The sequence below is a fragment of the Pangasianodon hypophthalmus genome, chromosome 3 (assembly GCF_027358585.1).
Source record: "Pangasianodon hypophthalmus isolate fPanHyp1 chromosome 3, fPanHyp1.pri, whole genome shotgun sequence".
Lineage (NCBI taxonomy): Eukaryota > Metazoa > Chordata > Actinopteri > Siluriformes > Pangasiidae > Pangasianodon > Pangasianodon hypophthalmus.
In genome coordinates, this window is record NC_069712.1 from 27957698 (window position 1) to 27975774 (window position 18077).

The 18077-nt window shown below is 38.4% G+C and overlaps 2 protein-coding genes across 10 annotated transcripts in view; one reads left to right on the forward strand and one right to left on the reverse strand.

The window, feature by feature from the left end:
• The window catches only part of mcph1 (microcephalin 1), a 35880-nt gene that overhangs the window by 1968 nt on the left and 15835 nt on the right, over positions 1-18077 (reverse strand). The window contains exon 14 of one of the 8 annotated variants that reach the window (XM_026939285.3): positions 4375-4437. The exons of the other annotated variants lie outside the window; for them this stretch is intronic. Coding sequence (XP_026795086.3) covers positions 4390-4437 — 48 coding nt within the window. The 3' untranslated portion in view covers positions 4375-4389. Of the gene's footprint in view, positions 1-4374; positions 4438-18077 lie in introns of those variants that run through there. 8 annotated transcript variants of the gene reach the window in all.
• angpt2a (angiopoietin 2a) lies at positions 3301-18040 on the forward strand. 2 transcript variants are annotated; one of them, XM_053232463.1, is made up of 9 exons: positions 3301-4345; positions 8431-8586; positions 9315-9436; positions 10332-10564; positions 10863-10990; positions 11808-11909; positions 12064-12230; positions 15058-15188; positions 16441-18040. In XM_053232463.1, the coding sequence occupies exons 1-9, from the start codon at positions 4091-4093 to the stop codon at positions 16599-16601; spliced, it is 1455 nt and encodes a 484-aa protein (XP_053088438.1). In that variant the 5' UTR covers positions 3301-4090; the 3' UTR covers positions 16602-18040. The 2 variants fall into 2 exon arrangements, with proteins under 2 accessions (XP_053088438.1, XP_053088439.1); XM_053232464.1 differs by having other exon boundaries at positions 3302-4345; positions 10866-10990.

Consider the following 18077-nt stretch of genomic DNA (forward strand, 5'->3'; position numbering starts at 1 on the left):
CTTTTGGCCACATAGTGTATTTAGCCAGCTTAATTAATCACATTAGATAGAAAAGATTGCCAGAAAGTTCCACAGGATATCCGGTTGAGTCCAATTATGAACTCGAGTGATGTAGCTGAGGTTAAGGAACTGTATTAGTTCAGGAGTTATTTGTTGTTATATTATGTGAATGGAAAATGTCTTCTTTTTTCAGTAGTTGTTTTTTTTTTTTTTTCTTCAGGGTTTCTGGGTACATAGTGGTCCATAAGTGAGTCCACAACCAAACAAAAACACCACCACTTCTAGTCTAGACCACACCCATGTTAAAATCTGAATACAGATACACCCCTATTAAAGAGTCTTGTTTTAGGCAATTAACAGTGAGTTAAAGAGATGATGTACAGGAAATGCTTTGTAACTGGTCATCTTCCACATCAGTCATATTGTGTCTTTCTGTGAACTTTGGTGGGTCTCGGCCATATCTATATCCTGACTCTGTAGTAAATAATAAAGGTCTGGCTTACTAGAACATAATTCATAACATGAAAATATTCTCACCATGTTTCCTTCCAGTAAAGTACTAAAAACTTAGGAAAGGAAAGAGGTCGCATTTTAATCAAGTTTGAATAAATCTGAACACAGCTTTAAATCAAAGCCTATAGAGTACAACAGACACACTAATGAAGTACAAGCATGCACAAACACAGACTGTCATAATATTTGTTCAGGTGTGCCAACAGTCACAGATGATAAGAGCTTAGCACAAGTTTGTCACTACTTCTGCATTCTGGAAAATACTAACATGATAATAAAACTCACAGGTCTTCTGGTGTTGTTTTATCTGAAACACATTACAAAAGCCATCATCTGAAATTAAAATAAGCAAGGCTCAGTTAGACAAGAGCACAAAGCTGCTCTTTCACAATAATGACAACAATTAACTTTAAATTCAAACAGACTTTGCATATCACACATTGCACGATGGGAACCGCATTGTGGTCTTGTTGGGAGCTGATGGGGGTGATACATCAAAGATCTTGCACAATGGCATCGTCTGCGCCTCGTTTGAGCTCCCTTGGCTCTAGTTTGAGGGTTGTGAATGGTAGCAGGCAGCTTGAGCTGGCATTCACGCCGCTGTCGAGGGCGTTCGGGACGTGCTCCATGACCATCATGGGTCAGTGGCACGGCTGAAAGGGACAATCTGCTCTGCTTAGCAAATACACCAGCGCCATTTTAGACGCTGAGGAATTTAGGCTGTCGGAGTGCTATTTTTAAACTTGAGTTTAAAACAGGTTTTGAATCATCATTCGTGGAGTGTGTTGAGCAGTAGTGTAAAAACTTAATGACTTTACAAATCTTTTAAAGATTTATATATCAACCAATCACAGTGCTACTCATTACCTGTTAGAGCCAACATTTCCCGTTAATCTAAAAACATTTATGATATTAAGTGTTCACTATTCTATCACAGTTTTTAGCTCAATCAACTCTTTAATTAGAAAACATGATTCAGAAGCAAAGGCCAACTGAATGATTGAGCATTGCTGTTTTACTGAAACCACAGTCTCCAGTCAAATAACAGGAAAAAATATAGATTCCTGACCCTGACAATCATGAATTCCCTCATCCGGATTAAATGGACAGAAATTTGAATGTTGTAAACTCTTTAAGAAAAAGGAGGACATTGGGTCACTTCCTTCCTCATCCAGCTTCCTTTCGACATGAAACGGCTGAGGCCAACACAAGCCTCCCACGCACGTGTCGGAGGAAGATGATTCAGAGCAAGCACCTGAGCTGCAACATGTGTGTCTCTACAACACCAGCATTCTTTTGGGACACTTCCACTTCCAGTCCAGCAAAACTTTTAAATTCCAGCTAATCTTTTTAGATGCACTTGGCTTATTTTCTGTTTTAGCACTCTCATTTTGCTGTGTGCTAGTATAAACCTTCACATGCCCTTGAAATAAGTTCAAATGAAAAGAAGATGACGTGAGCATTTCATACTGAAGTACAAAAAGTACTCGTGAACAAATGTTCTGACGTTGAACAAATGAAAATAGTGTCCGTGCTGATCACAGAAATGTCCTCTCAGGTGTTCATGGAAGTGACGATTAAAGCCACAGGAGCACTACGCTGATGTCTGTTCTGAAGAGACCCCCATGAGGTTAAGGACAAAACATCCTCTGAGCGGAATGATTTCCTCACTGCGACACCTGCTTTCCGCTTCCGTCACACTGGCTTCATAGGTGACGTGCTAGCACTGGGAATAGAAAGGAACTATCTATTGGTTTGTAACCCTTGACTTGCTATGCGCTTTTAAATATAATGTCTTTAGTAGTACTGTCAGCTCTGTAAATGCAACTTTAGATCTAAATAAGCATTTAGATGCTTATTTTTACATCTGATTTCTCAGTGGTTACAAAAAAAAAAAAAAACTCGCACATAAATACATTTTTAAACATTTTTTTTATAAAAACACATACACGTTCATTACCATGAACAAACCTGGATTATTAAACAATGATGTTCAAGTAAATGAATTAGTTACTGCATATGTAACTCATCAGAAGGTGTTGATTCATTTTCTATAACAGCATGGCTTGGACAGTAGCTCCGGCAGCAAGGGTTATATGGACCTGTATGGTGGATGAACCACAAAAACGAATTTAAAAATGTGTATAATCATTGATATGGTGACATTTTCTGTGAGGAGGCAGAAATGTTATTTTGCATTTTTGAAGGAGTCTCTAGTGTCAGCTCTCTACTTAAAGTTTTCTGACATAGGAAAGTCTTTAGGACTTATGACGTAACATGAAAGGTTGCAATTCTTTTGTCTTGTTAACTATAAGAAAGAGGGAAATAAAAGATAGGCTGGTGAGGGAAGGAGAGCTTGTAGCTGCTATAACATAACTGTCTTGTTTTGCGGATGTTCCACAACATTAAATGTAAATATAAACGAATAAAAAGTACAACATTGTTCTTTAACAATGTAACTGTTGCCAAATCAGCATGGTACAAGAGGAATTAAAACACTTCAGGACATGATGTTAAAGGAAATCAATCAACTTCAAGGTGGTAATAGTGACTCGGCTTCACGTCAGGTTGTATCACGCTACGCTGTTGTTGATTATTTTCCTATAACTGCACACCCCGTTGTGTTTTATTGCATAATACACATATGAATGTCACAGTTAAACAGCACCAAAGTCAGAAGCATCTGTAAACACAATTTACAATGTAACAGTAACTCCAACGGCATCTATGAGAATTTGGGGTGAATATTTTCAGCTGTGGAATTAATAGAGATCAGGAATTTTAAGATTTTAAGAATTTTAAGAGCTTTATAAATGACTCCTGAACTGAAGCCAGATACTTGCGTCTACGCTGCTTTTCAGCTCGTCTCTTAACGACTTCCAGATATGGCAGACCAGACAGGAAATGGAAGCTAGTGCTTTTTTGAGATTAAAAAAACATCAAGACCATGTGACAAGTCAAACATGTCTTTTCCACCACATTTATTATGCACATTTATTATTGTGGCTGGGGGTTAAGAAGAAGAAGAAAAAGGGAAAAAAAAAAAAAAAAAAAAAAGCTCATGCTCTAACGTTGTCGAAACTGAATGGTTTGAGAAACACAGCTGCATCCTGAAGGGCTTTTTTAGAGTGGCCGTCTTGAAGAAAAACACTAATCCCGCCATTGTCGTCCTGTCCTCTCCTGCCAGTCCACGCAGACTTTCTCTGGAGCAGAGGAGGCAGCTGAGAGGGACCATCTGACGGGAAGTGTTTAATTAGCGTCCCCTGCTCCTGTCTAAGAAGGAGGGGTCTTGCTCTCAAGTCCCGCAGTCAGAGGAACACAGCAGCTCACGCAGGACGCAGAGTGTGAGAGACAGCTGAAGATTTGGGAGCTGCTGAGTGACGCTTCTACTACTGCACACTGATATTTGTCTCCACCTCCTGCCTTTCATTATAAATGAAGCTTGCAAGAAGCTGTGGGAGAATTCTGAACAGGGGCACTGTGGCAGCAGCACTTAAGCTTCGGAGAATTTGACACGTGGGGACGTGCAGGGCAACCCACTTAAACATTTATTTAAAAAAAAAAAAAAAAAAAAAAGATGCTGAATGCTGGGATCTTCATTTTAAGCTTCTGTTTCACCATTGGGGAAGGTTACGTAGCCGGCAAGAGGCAGTATCAGATTCAGAACGGGCCATGCAGCTACACGTTTCTTCTGCCTGAGCAGGAGACGTGCCCCCCGAGTAGCTATGGCAACCAGGTGCAGAAAGACGACCCGGCTGAATACGAGGAGTCACTACAGAGGCTGGAGCAGTTGGAGACCATCATGGAGAACAACACTCAGTGGCTGCTCAAGGTACAGTTTCATCCATCACTGAATAATATCATCCTCAGGTGTTTTCAGTAGTTATATGATGATAAGAAGGAAGACCAAGACCTCTTCACCTGCTGCAGGACCAGTATCAAGAGTCAGAAGTTTTATACAAAAAAAAAATGCGTCTCAGGACTGAACAGCTCATTATGGAAGATTAGAAAGGAACATCTAATGCATGTAATTTAATTGATGGCAGAAAAATGGCTATGAAATATAATTTATGCAAAAAATAAATAGATCTTAGAGTATGCATGTAATTTTAAACAGCTCTTCCATAGATGTGTATACTGATCCTCCTATATGACCAGAACAGGTGCATGTGCAAATTTTCTCATGGACATTTTTGCTGTAATAGTTTTTCCTTTCTATATATCCAGACAAAACATGGACTAGAAGTAGTGTAATGAAACAGCATGGGTAATGCCAAAAATCACAAGCTCGACTACTCAAGTTTCAGACCTATTTCATTTTCTGTATGGAAAAACCATACATGTATTCATATAATAGGCGGAAAGAAAAAAGTTTTCCTATAAATGGATGATGTCAATCATCTTAAACACTTTAAAAAACAGTCTCTCTCTACGTCTTAATTATACCAAGAATATCTCCTGTAACTAGCGCAGTAAATTGGGTTTGACACAGAATCAACTGAGAATCTCTTCATTTTTTGCAGTCAGGTGCTACTTTAATCATTTTGAACATATGAATAAAAAATAAGTCAGCTATTCAAATATTAGGCTCATTGTGTAAATGCATAAATTCTTTGGAGCCGTACAGCCTTCAATTTTGGCATTATTATAATCCATTCCATACAGGTGACTGTTCAAACAAGCTATAAACTATCAACACTCAAGAAATCTGACAACTTTGAAAATAGTGGGTATTTAAATTTAACAAAATGTATTAAAAAAAAAAAAAAAAAAAAAAAAAAAAAAAAAAAAAAAAAAAATCATAAACTCCCTGATGATAAGTCAAGGACCCCATTTTGAGAACCACTGTCTTAACAGATTGACCAATAATAGTAAGATTTTTAGCAAAAAAGTTTGTTTGAGTGTGAAGTTATGCATGAAAGGATTTTGAAAGTGCATTTCAGAAAGCAATGACTCTTGAAGTAAGAAACGAGAAAATACAAAAGGAGGAAAAAGTTCATTGTGTACAGTGCAAAGCTGCTTTTTATGGTAATACACAGGATGTTCTGAAAATACACCGTGAGTCAGGTGCATAATCCCAGGCAACAAAATGAACCCAGAGTTTGCACTTGCCAAAGTGTACTCATGTTTACCTTAATCCTTGAATATCAGCATTAAATTCCGGCACAACACCATTGTGCAAAGTTCGCGATGGGTCAAAAAACAAAGTAAACAGATTTTATGGCATGGTTTCCTTTCTGACTGTAACAGTTTGACATTATATGGCATTGTCTGTGCACTCAGAGGAAAGGCTCTTCCTCTAAGTGGCACTTTCGAGGTCTATAAGCGAAGGTCACAGGAAAGCATCAGACCCCAGAGTGTCATGAGGTCATGCTACAGAATCTCACATGTTTGGCATATTTGCTTCATTAGCAGCCAGGACATGACTCTGCAATGACGCTAACATGACGTGCCAGTTTACAGTCACTGTTTTATGTAAACAGACAGAACAAACAAGCTTTCCTAGTGGAAATCTTACAACTGATTGGACCATTAGCTGTCAGTGAAACGTCCTGCCCGCATTTCCGATGGCACACCAACACTCTACGCAAGATGGAAATGCAGAGAGGAAGACAAACAAAATTAGTGCCGACTATCAAAGTTGTCAAATTTGGCATTCATCAGTGAGGAAAAGTTAAATATATCCTAACTGGAGTAGTACAAGACTTCCGGAATAGCATTAAAGTAAATAAACTGCAGGAAAACATATTGCGGTAAATGGCGAAAGCCACACTGATGTTTTCCTCCCATGTCACGTTATAGAAATGTTTTCATTGAGGATGCAACTCGTCACTCATGCCCATCCTGTTTGTTTGAGTGCCGGTCTGTCTGCTGTTCAGGAACTCCACGCAGGAAAGAGCACAAGGACTGGACGAGCACTAGACACACAGCACTTCCAGTGGGATGCAAACAAATTTGTGTTTTGATTCATTTGTTTTTACAGCTCAGGAAACACTTACCTGAAGTTTTTTTTTTTTTAAATACATTAGGGGTGTAAAGCAATACCACTATTTGTATCTGTTTAGGGCGTGGTGTAGACAGGAAGTGATTTTTTTTATTTTTTATTTAAATGTGAACACTACCACTATGCCCTTGAAATACTGAAAAAAAAAACCAAAACAGGGCTGCTGAAAAACTAAACTTTTTTTTTTTTTTTTTTACACGATTTGCAGTCAACTCCTGAACCAGACACCCCGTGGAACTTTCTGGCAGGCTTTCCATCTTTCATCTAATGCGAAAGCTAGCTATGTTTCAAAACAACGATGTGCGTGCCACTGAATTTTTTTTTTTTAAATAGCAAAATTGGATTTCTCCCCATTTTCTTCCCAGTTTATTCTTGCCAATTCCCACCCGCTAGCTAACGCTGCCCCTATCAGACAACTACCAGCAACAGAGCAGACACATGCTTCCTTGGAGACACAGAAAACCAACTTCCACATCTTATTTGAACTGTTTCTTAGGCCGCATCACAGGGCAGAGTAAGACACTCAGAAGAAAGTGCTATCCGCCCTCTTCCGCATACATGGGCTCAAAGAACTAGCGCATGACTGACTCGTGTTTCTGTGATTGGCAGGGGCGACAACGTAATGGCATCCATCCCACCCTGAGAGCATGGCCATTTTTTGCTCTCTTGGCTCCAGGCCACGGATAGCTGTGGTATTGTCGGGAATCAAACTCGTGACGAGAGGCCTCCCTGATGATAGGGCAAACACGTTTTGTAACTGTATTCATATTAGTTTATACGTACACCTTTTATTGGCAGACGCTTAAAATATTTACAGGACACTCAAGAAAACTTGTAAGAGAACTTTGGAAAACTTTAACAATGTAGCAAAGTTTCAATTACTTATTAAATATCAAAACATTCAATCCAAACTCCCATCTGGTTTACGATTAGATCATTTGCTTTAAAAAGTGTTTAACCAAACAAAACCAAAATATGACAAAGGCTCAGTAGAGAGTGGGCAGGTTCAGCACTCTCAGCTAGTTTTCTGAAGTGTTTTAAGTTTTTCTGTATTAATACCACAAATAAAAAGGACAGCACTTATCATAACATACACTAGCTAGGAGGCTGAATTTCAGTACAGTTTCCTCAAAGCTATCCAGCAATGTTTTGAATATTTATGGTTAACCACAACCTGTCTTCAGATACTCGTGTTAACAAGACCACCTGTGCGAACAGTGACGGCTTATGAAGTTTACAGAAAAAGCTTTAACAAGCTACAGAGCGTTGGCTTCCACTAGCCAAAAAGCCTGCCAAGAGTACATATTTCTCTAAGGCTTAGACTATTATGCATTCTGAATGTCTAGATACATTTAGCCCTTTTGGGTCTACTTGAAAGGGGTTATGACCTTGTTATGACAAGTTCCATTTAAAACTCATCAATGAGTTCTGGGTCTGCAATACAGCTATAAAACATCTGCCCAGACTTGACATAATCCTCAGTGAGTCTCAATCTTATGTAGCACAAAGTATCCATTCTGTCATCTGATTTTAATACGTGCAACATTTTTAAGGGAGTTGAAATAAAAAAAAAAAAGTCTTGATCTATAAACAAATGTAACTCTTTCCTTAGTGTAACTTTGGATTTAGAATAAAGCAATAAGCCACAAGAGGGTGTGTTACAGTGATCATCACGGATGTATTTTATGGACAGAACAATAGCTTTAGTGCAAGGTCTTATTGGTTTAATACAGAATTCTACTGTTGCCATGCGTTCACCGGTGTGCATATATCGAAGATTTTACAACGGCTCAGAACCATTTAGAACCGAAACCGAAAATAGTCAAATTGCAGTAGTAGGTCAAATTCGTAAAACGTACAGGTGGCTTTTTGTAAAATTGAACAACACACCCTGCATCTTCTGCCTTTCACAGCTGGAGAGCTACATCCAGGAGAACCTGAGGCAAGACATGGTCCAACTTCAGCACGACACCGTGCAAAACCACACGGCGGCCATGATCGAGATCGGCGCCAATCTCCTGATTCACACGGCTGAGCAGACGCGAAAGCTCACCAGTGTCGAAGCGCAGGTGAGTTTTCAATATATACGTGGAAGCCTAAGTCTCAGTCATGATGCTAATCAGATTTTAACTTGAGCATTAAGAGTTCTGAAAAATCAAGTGATGACTCAGCTGGAGAATTCAGTAATGAGGCCAGTGTACACACCACCTTTCAGTTCCTCGAGTCCCCATGTCCCCTTTCCTTTATTAAAATTTGATTGTCCTGGTTTTTTTCCCTGTACGACTTCATTTTTTTCCCCCCACTCATCAAATGCATCAAGGACTTTTGCTTTGATGCCAAGTGATGTGTGAACACTCCTTACACGCAATTAAGGGCTTTCACATGCCCACATGCTCATCCATAACCAATGAACGTCTAAACCCACACCCTGGCATGTATTATCAACTACAGCGCATTTGAGAGCAGCGAGAATTGGTTATGACAGATTATTCTAGGGGAAAAGTGCAATTGTCAAAATTCATTACGTTATTGTGGCTCGTATTTTGTCAAATGAGGACGCCTGCAGGTTTTATGTATTCACATCATATCATCCACAAGAACACTCAAGACAGAATCTTTGAAACAATACAGAGTAAAGGGAACTGGAGTGGAAAAATAGAGATCTGTAAAGATCTAAAGGCTTTATTTATGCAAACTTGCAGGCTTTGTTAAAAAGTTCAATTAACAGAACAAGGGTGGGAAAGTGAAAGCTTATCTGAAATACCTTCTGTGGAAACTTTTTTTTTTTGATCTTTAGGTTATAAATCAAACGACGCGACTTGAACGTCAGCTTCTTGAGAATTCAATCTCAACGAATAAACTGGAAAAAGACATTATCCTGCAGACAACTGAAATAACTAAACTCAGTGATAAAAACAGGTGAGAAATTGTTCTTTTTTTACACCTAAGTACTTTGGATTTATTGAACTATTTAAATCAGAAGAGTTACACATTACCGTGTCTGCCAAAACTCCACAAGATTTTGGACTGTATAATGATAATTAGGACTGGGCAATATGATGGTATAATATTGATATCATGATAAATCATGATGAAAATGATTTCACAATATACTTTTCTGATATGTTGCCGGTATCTTGCAATCATTTTATAACATTTTTATGTTTTGTCTCTAATAAGTTAACTCTGGTTGAAAACAGCTGATCAGTGTTAGCTTCATAAAGTTTGGACTGTTAAAAAAGTAAAGTTTTGTTTTGTAAGTTTGGAATTTAAAAAAAAAAATCTTTATAATTGTAAAATTTACAGATTTGGATTTTTTTTTTTGGATCTTTTAAGAAAGTTTTGTAAAGTTTTGAATCTTTAAAATGAAAAAATACTGTTTAAGCTTTTAAAAAAATCATTACAATTGTAAAAAAAAACAAAAAAAAAAAAACAAAAAAAAAACTAAAAAGAAAGGTTTTTATTTCTATTTATTCCATTTCGGTGTAAATACTGTGCTAAATTTGTGTGTGTATATTGATGTGATATTTTTTGCTATATCACCCACCTTTAATGATGATCAGCTATGTCAAGACTTCAGTGGAAATCTATCAAATTTAGCTCAAAATAGCACATACTGCAACAAACATGATCATCATTCCTGTGACTGCGTATCATGGCATAATTTGGTACTATTTCTGTTTTCTCAGCTTCTGGAGGATGTGGGTGGAGGATATGGAATGGCAAAGCTTATTATTGACATATAATAGAGATATAAAAGAGAAGTGAAAATCCTCACAGTAGTCCTGATAATAAGTTCTTTTTTATTTTTTAGCTTCCTGGAAAAGAGGGTAGAGGTCATGGAGGGCCAAAGGCAGGCGGAGCTGAAGAGTCTGCAGGAGGAGAAAGAGCAGCTGAAGAAGCTGGTGGAGAAGCAGACGAGCATCATTGAGGAACTGAAGCAGCAACTGCAGCGTGCCTCTGAGGATAACACTGCCCTGCAGCAACAGCAGCATGAGCTGGCAGAGACGGTCAACAACCTCATCCAAGCCATCAACATCCCCACCCGTGAGTGAGCGCCACAGCATCACAGCATCACAGCCAAACATCACACGGGGGAATGTGGGAGGAAAAACAAGTGGCCAGAATAATATTATGCAATCCCATGAGCAACTGGTCGGGGAGTGGATGGTGCAAACTGTTTCACTGGGTGATTTAGGTCATAAAATAAGAGGACAATTGAGATTGCTTTAGATTTCGACAAAGATCAGCGAAGAAAGTGTAAAAGGTCCATTAAAGTACTTGATAATCTAATGCAATTAGTGATGTTACATGCCTCAATCCACTGTTCTTTTTTTTCTTCTAGCAGATAAATCAGTGATGATGCAGGATACACCCTCACAGTACAAAGACTGCGCTGCCATCTTCAAGTCTGGAAATAAAGAAAGTGGGGTCTACACGCTAACAATTCCTGACACAAAAGAACAAATAAAGGTATGAAGGAGTTCTGTTTCCAGTTAGCCATTTCAGAAGTAAAAACAGACAGAAGTAAAGGGAAAGAAAGAGAAACAGAGAGAGAGGGGAAAGAGAGGGAAAGAGGGAAAAGAGCAAGTGTGTTTGAGCAAGAAAGAAAGAGCAAAAATAGAAATAGAGAAATAGAAAAAGTGAGTGACAGAAAGAAAGGAGGTGTGTGAGAGAAAGGAAAGAGAGAGACAAGGGGAAAAAAGATAAGGACAATGAGAGTGTGTATGAAAGAAAGAAAGAAAAAGTATGTGCATGTGAGAGAAAGAGAGGAGTAAAAAAGGGAAAGAGTTCAGAAAAGAAATAGAGGGAGAAAGAGTGAGTGTATGAGAGAGTGAAAGAGAAAAATACAGATAAAGATTGTGTGTTAAAGAAAAAAAGAAGGCAAGAAAGAGATACAGAAAAAGAAAAACAGGGAAAGAAAGAAGGGGGGGGGTGGGAGAGAGAAAAACAAAGCAAAAGAAGGAGTAACAGCAAGAGATTTGAGTAACAGTAACAACACGAGGAACTTCCAGTGACTTTCCGGGAAATAACGCATCCCGAGAAAGAAAGTCTTTTTTTTTCCTTTTTTCTTTTCTAAGGTAGTTAATTTACACATGCCTGTGCAGACTGAGCCCTCTCCTAAGATACTTTTCAGGGGAAGTCATTTAAGTTTGGCAAATTAACAGCAGTTTAACAGACACTGTACTGATCTGAAGTGCAGTGAAGTGAAAGGAAGTTAGTTATATGTGACAGGAAGTATGACACCCACAAGCTACATGTTTCTAGACAACACTGTTTCTCTTTCCAGGCTTACTGTGACATGGAAACAGAGGCAGGTGGATGGACAATAGTGCAGAAGCGATTCAGTGGCCTTGTTGACTTTGATCAGACGTGGAAAGAATACAAAATGGTGAGCTTTGGAAGAGACAGATGGTTTTCTGCTCAAAAGAGAGAAGCAGAAATACCGATACTGGTCACAGTGATTGAGTGATGAAGTTAGTGCTTAAAGGAACAAAGGAGCTTACTGAAGTTTAAAATGTATTCATGCTTTTCCTAATTGAAAGGGGTTCGGAGACACTTCAGGTGAACACTGGCTGGGTAATGAGTACATCTCCAAGCTGACTAATGAGCAGCAATACGTGCTGCGGATAGAGCTTACGGACTGGGACGGGAACACTGCTTTCTCTCAGTATGATGAATTCTCCCTGAGCAGTGAAGAGCAGAAGTACAGGTGAGAAACACACCTCGACTATACAGTTAAGTGTGCACTAGGCTTGAGCGATATAACGAGATCATCCCTGCCACAATATCCAGTGACGATTATTCTGATTACAATATTACCAGACCTGTCAACCTTGACCGGTTTTGCGTATGAGCTTCAAAAATATGCCAAACGGCAGTCTTTTTCTCTCCAGTAAAATGGGAAATGAGCCACATGTGAATCTGCAATGATCTGCACAAGTATTTCTCCCACATTAACAGACACTTAAGCCCTGCCCCTTTCCTCCATGTTGCATGCTCTCAACTCTCTTTCTGCAAAGGTCAAATGGAGAATATTTTGACTTCATTAATGTGAAATAAAATCTAGCAATTCATTTTAAACTTAGTTACCATTAGGCAAGTACATATTTAACATCATTTAACTATATTTTTAAGGGATGCCACTGAAAAACTTTGGCCGGAAAAGGTCAAAAAGATTCAAAAGGTCTACAACAAAGTGTCAAATCTATCACTTTACTAAGAATGTTAATGGTGGTGATAATTAAAAGTGAATAAACACACCCTATGTATTTATAAATACACCGTAGAGGAAATGCCGGCCATGTGGACGTTAAATAGCAGATTTATAACAGGATTACGTTAAATCTACTGTTAATATTTTTATTTATTTATTTATTTACTTACTTACTTACTGTTTACTATGCATTACTGTAGAATTATTACACATTCCCCTACTCTCCTTAATCCTAAAATGGTGGAAATTCTGTTTTTTTTCTTTCTTTTTTTAGGCCATTGGTCCTAGAGGATTATGTTGGTAATCTTGACATTTTAAAATGGAGAAATCAATAACGCACAAGCCTAGTATGCACTGTTTATCGTTTGCTTTCATAGTACTGTGCTGCATTTGATAGTCTACAAATATAGTCTTAGATGTAGTAGCCGCACTACTTACATTTTATATGGTACTGTGGATAGAGCCCCTGTATCATCTTCACTATGGTCATGCTTTCCAGAAAGACTCTTGCCAGAAAGGTTCACATGACATCTGGCTGAAACTAGAGGTATGCATTGGGACATGACCAAAAAAAAGTTGTCCAAGAGGAAGGTTTTTACTCTTATGCGAGTGTGGGCTAGCGTCTAGATGTGAACGTACAGCGTTCACTCATTCATCCTTAGTAACTGCCTGGTCAGGGGGTGATTTACATTAAGCTACTAGTTTGTTTATATCCTAGGAAACAGAACCAACTAAATTTGCTTTTTCTAAAAAATATCATGTGCAGGTACAAACAAAAACCTTTCCAGCTTAGGCCACGCCTACTCCAGGTTTAAATATGAATACATATATGGATATTTGGTGCAGTAAACAGATACTGTTATTGTGTTATACCCCTACTATGCATGTGCATGGATGGGATAACAAATCCCAGTTATAGGCGTTCTTATTATGATCTGTAATGTGAACAAAAAATATTATTTTGGTGTCATGATTAATTACATAAGCAAGAGTAAATACACAGTTGTACTTTTATACTCATACTGCCACAAAGTCTCACAAGCGGTGCCACACACTTGTCGTTGTTCCAAAGTAAATATTTTGCCATCTGGAAATGGTTATGGCCTATGAGATACAGAAACAGGACGACAACAGCCCAGAGCTGTCTCTGAACTCTTATCACGCTCCCTCGAAAGCAAAGCCAACTATTTTAACCCTTGCTGTTTGACCCCACGACAATAATAAGCTGAAGGCAAACACTGCCCAAGTTTTCATACATTAACAATGCTGGAAAGCCGGACAAACTGGACAACAGCGTGGGTTTCCTGTTGTCCATTTCACATAGTGAAAACAGACGGAAGTAGGGAGAGCCAGAGAGAGAGTGAGAGAGAGCGAGAGAGAAATAGACAGAGAAAGAGTGAGAGAGAAAGAAAGAGAAAGAGATAGAAAAAGAAAGAAAAAAAGACAGAGAATGTGTTTGTGTGTGAAAGGCAGACAGAAGAGAAAGTGATTGTGTGATTAAGAGGGACAGAAAGAGAGACAGACAGTTTGTGTGTGAGAGAGATTCCATTATATCTTATCAAAAGAAATAAATAGATTGTTTTACCCCAAATCAGAGAGATATAAAGAAGAGAGAGATCTTGAGAAAGAAAGAGAAAAAGAGTGTGTGTGTGTGTGTGTGTTTGAAAGAAAGAAGGAAATGGGAAGAAGAGAAATGAAGTGATATTGAGAAAGTTTAGGAAAAAGAGAAAGAGAGAGAAAGAAATGTAGACAGACAGACAGACAGACAGATGGATAATGGTGTGAAAGAGCACCAGAGAAAGGAGAGAGAGAGTATGAGAGAACAAGAGAGAGAGAGAAAGAGAGGAAAGAAAGTGTGAGAAAAAAGATAGATAGAGAGAGAGTTGCACAGACAGACAAAAAGATTGAGAGAGAGCATACATAGAGACAGACAGAGAGAAAGAAAGAATGAGAGAGAGAGAGAGTCTGTATCCAAGCTTTGGCAATACAAATGTTAATATTTGTCATGCCAGTATAAAGCAACCTTTTGACTTTGAGAGAGAGAGAGAGAGAGAGAGAGAGAGAGAGAGAGAGAGGGGACAATGTGTTGGTCAGGCCCAATATAGAAGCTGATTTCATGCATTAACTGCTACACTTAGATTAAGAGGTTAACAGTGTACAGTGTTTAAAACTAAATTAGGTGTGTGTATCCTCTACAGTTAAATCACACAGAGAGAGAAGTGAAAGCCTGACCTGCGTGTTCACTGCGTTCCCCTCACTTCTCCATACAGTAATTACAGGCTTCCTTCTGACATTGTGTATTTCTGCATTTCCAATTGCACAGGATACACCTTAAAGGCTACAGTGGAACTGCGGGTAAAATCAGCAGCCTTGCCCAGCCAGGAAGTGATTTTAGCACAAAGGATGCAGACAATGACAAATGTGTTTGCAAGTGTTCACAGCTAACCACAGGAGGTAAGCAGGTTGTTTTGAAATCATTCAATTCCTCAATACAAATATCCACACACGCACGCACACACACATATCCAAGCCGGCTCATTGCTACAAGCTCCCTCATCTGAACACCCCTTTCTTCTTGCATTTTTCGTGTCTGGGGTCATGACTCTCCACGAAATTAGCTGGGAGCTAATCACTGTTCAGCTCATTTGGGAATTGGGCCCTTGTGAAAGTTGACATTAATAGTCTGGGAACTGCAGACTTGCAAAGCTTTCTATCTTGCGGGTGTTTACAACAAAATGCTAACTCAGCTTTCCTGTTGCTACGAGGTTTGAATAAGTTTAACACTACATCCTAGCTACATTTTCTCACAATCAAGTGTATTTGCTAATTACTGAAATTATTGGTATGAAATGTACAAATGTTGTGATAAATTGGGTAAACAAAAGAGCGAGGCTGAATTCTCAAATATGATTGGTTTCTATAGTAACAGCCTATTCACAGGGACGTGCATTGCGGACGCTCCACATAATCCAAGTATAATAACTCAAATGTGTTATTTAACAAGGAAAATGTGTAATCATTGATATGGTATAGTTTTCTGTAAAGAGATGTTTGTTTACTACTTATGGAAGGAGTCTCCAGTGTCAGCATTTGTAACCATCAGTAAATGCTTCCTGGTTTCTTGGTAACTTGACGAGCTGCATTTTTTTTGTGTTATTCATAAAAGAGAGAGAGACAGAGAAGTGAGGCTGCTGAGGGATTGACTGTTTATGTCTGTTTAACATAGGTGATAACAGGAAATACCCTGTCTCATGGACATTCCGCAACATTAAATGTAACTACAAATGGTTAAATATTAGTGGTCACCATACTGTCCAGAGATTGTGAGATTTGAACCCCAACGATGCCACAGCCATCTGTGGCCAGGAGTCCAAAGAGCAAAATTGTCCATGCTCTCTGGGTGAGAGGGATGGCAGACTCTCTCTTCCCTGGCAATCACAGCAATACTAGCCAATCGTGGGCATCTGTGAGCTCATGTATGAGGAAGAGGGCGGGCAGCATGGGTGAATCTCAGCATGAGCAGCAGGTCAAAAAGATGTGATTGGCTGGCTTCATGTGTCTTGGAGGAAGCACGTGTTAGCCTTCACCCTCCCCAGTTGGTAGTTGTTGGATGATGAGAAGAGCTGACAAGACCGAGGCCATGAGTGCTTTACACAGGCCCTAATTTGTGTTTTACTAATCTAAGAAAGTCGGTTTATTTTCACAGGCTGGTGGTTCGACGCCTGCGGCCCTTCCAATCTCAACGGTGTATACTATCAGCACGGGCAACACACCAGTCGCTTCAATGGTATCAAATGGTACTACTGGAAAGGCTCTGGATATTCACTAAAAGCGACAACTATGATGATAAGACCAGTGGATTTCTGAGGAGCAAATGGGGCAGTAGTGAGGCAACAACATTTTCAAAACTGATATGGGACCTTACTTTTTGAGGGGGGAGAATGCTTGACCTTTATCTACATGTTGAGCAAGAAAAGCCTGCAAAGAAGAAAGCACTTGAAAGGAACTTACAGATTTAAAACGAAGTATTAAATCAGTAAGAACATGTGATAAACATGTAAAAATTAAGTCAAAGTATGAGGACACAGCACAAAGTATGGGCAAGTACTGTTAAAGAAAGCCTTACATTGGATGTGCACCTACGAACAGAATGGTTAAAAGGGTTGCCATTATTCCTTATGCAAACGTCATAATGTGGTCAAATGTAATATTTGTTTAGAGAGTTTATATTTCTGAACATCTTAATGTACAACAGTTACTTTGATAAGGTTTGATATAGAAAATGCAACTATGGTACAAAGGTAAAGGAGAGTGAATGATGTAGAAGGGTCCTTACACTAACAAAGCAAATGGAAAAGATGTCCTTTTGTTTACAGCTGTTTAGTGATTTGCATATTTTGTAATTTTAGTACTATTTGCAATTTTTAATATATTTCTGAAAACTTTCCCATTTTGAAAAGAAACTACTATATTTTGCACAGGATTTGCCTCATCATAAGTTATAAAAACCTTTATAGCCATTTGAGCAAAGAGTCAATGGCTGATTCTTTGCAATTTAGACAAAAAAAAACAAAAACAAAAAAACACAATTACGCACTGTTGCTTGGCCCCCTAAAAATAAGTTTTAGCATTACAGATGTAATTGCACATGATGTAATCGTTCATTTCTAAGAAAGACTGCACATAACTGTTTGTTTCTGTATAAGAATTGCATAAATATTTCACGGAGAAAAAATGCATAGTTGGATAGTTCACTTCTGTGACCAGTTTTATTATTGATAAATAGATAGAATATTGATAATGGATAATTGTAAATCAGTTTTGGAAGTCTGTTTTTGAACATGATTTATTAGAAGGCAACTCACCATAGTAGCAATACCAAATCTTCAGCTAAGGTGCCAAAAGGACTGCATTTATCACCAACAGGTTGTAACTACACTTTACATTGTTGAGGCAAGACTTTCTATTTATTTATTATTATTTTTTTTAATTACACTTTTTTTTTTTAAATTCCTTATTGGTGAAAAAAGTTGTAGTTTAAACTTTAATGAAATTTGTTTGTTGCTCTTTTTTTCAATCACACAGTTCTTTACTGAAGGCATCATGGATATCATACCATGAAATTTGGCGTTTAAAAAAATTCTTAATTACATGTCTGAAGTAACATCGTTTAACAAGTTCTACTTACTAAAAGCTGATTGACCTGTCTTAGGATATTTATTTGATTGTATTATACATTCTTAATGTGCTTTAAAAGATGTACATGTGTTTGTCAAAATGTCATTAAAAATGAAGTGCAACATTTTCATTGCAGTGGGTTTAATGATAACCCTGTGCTGTACA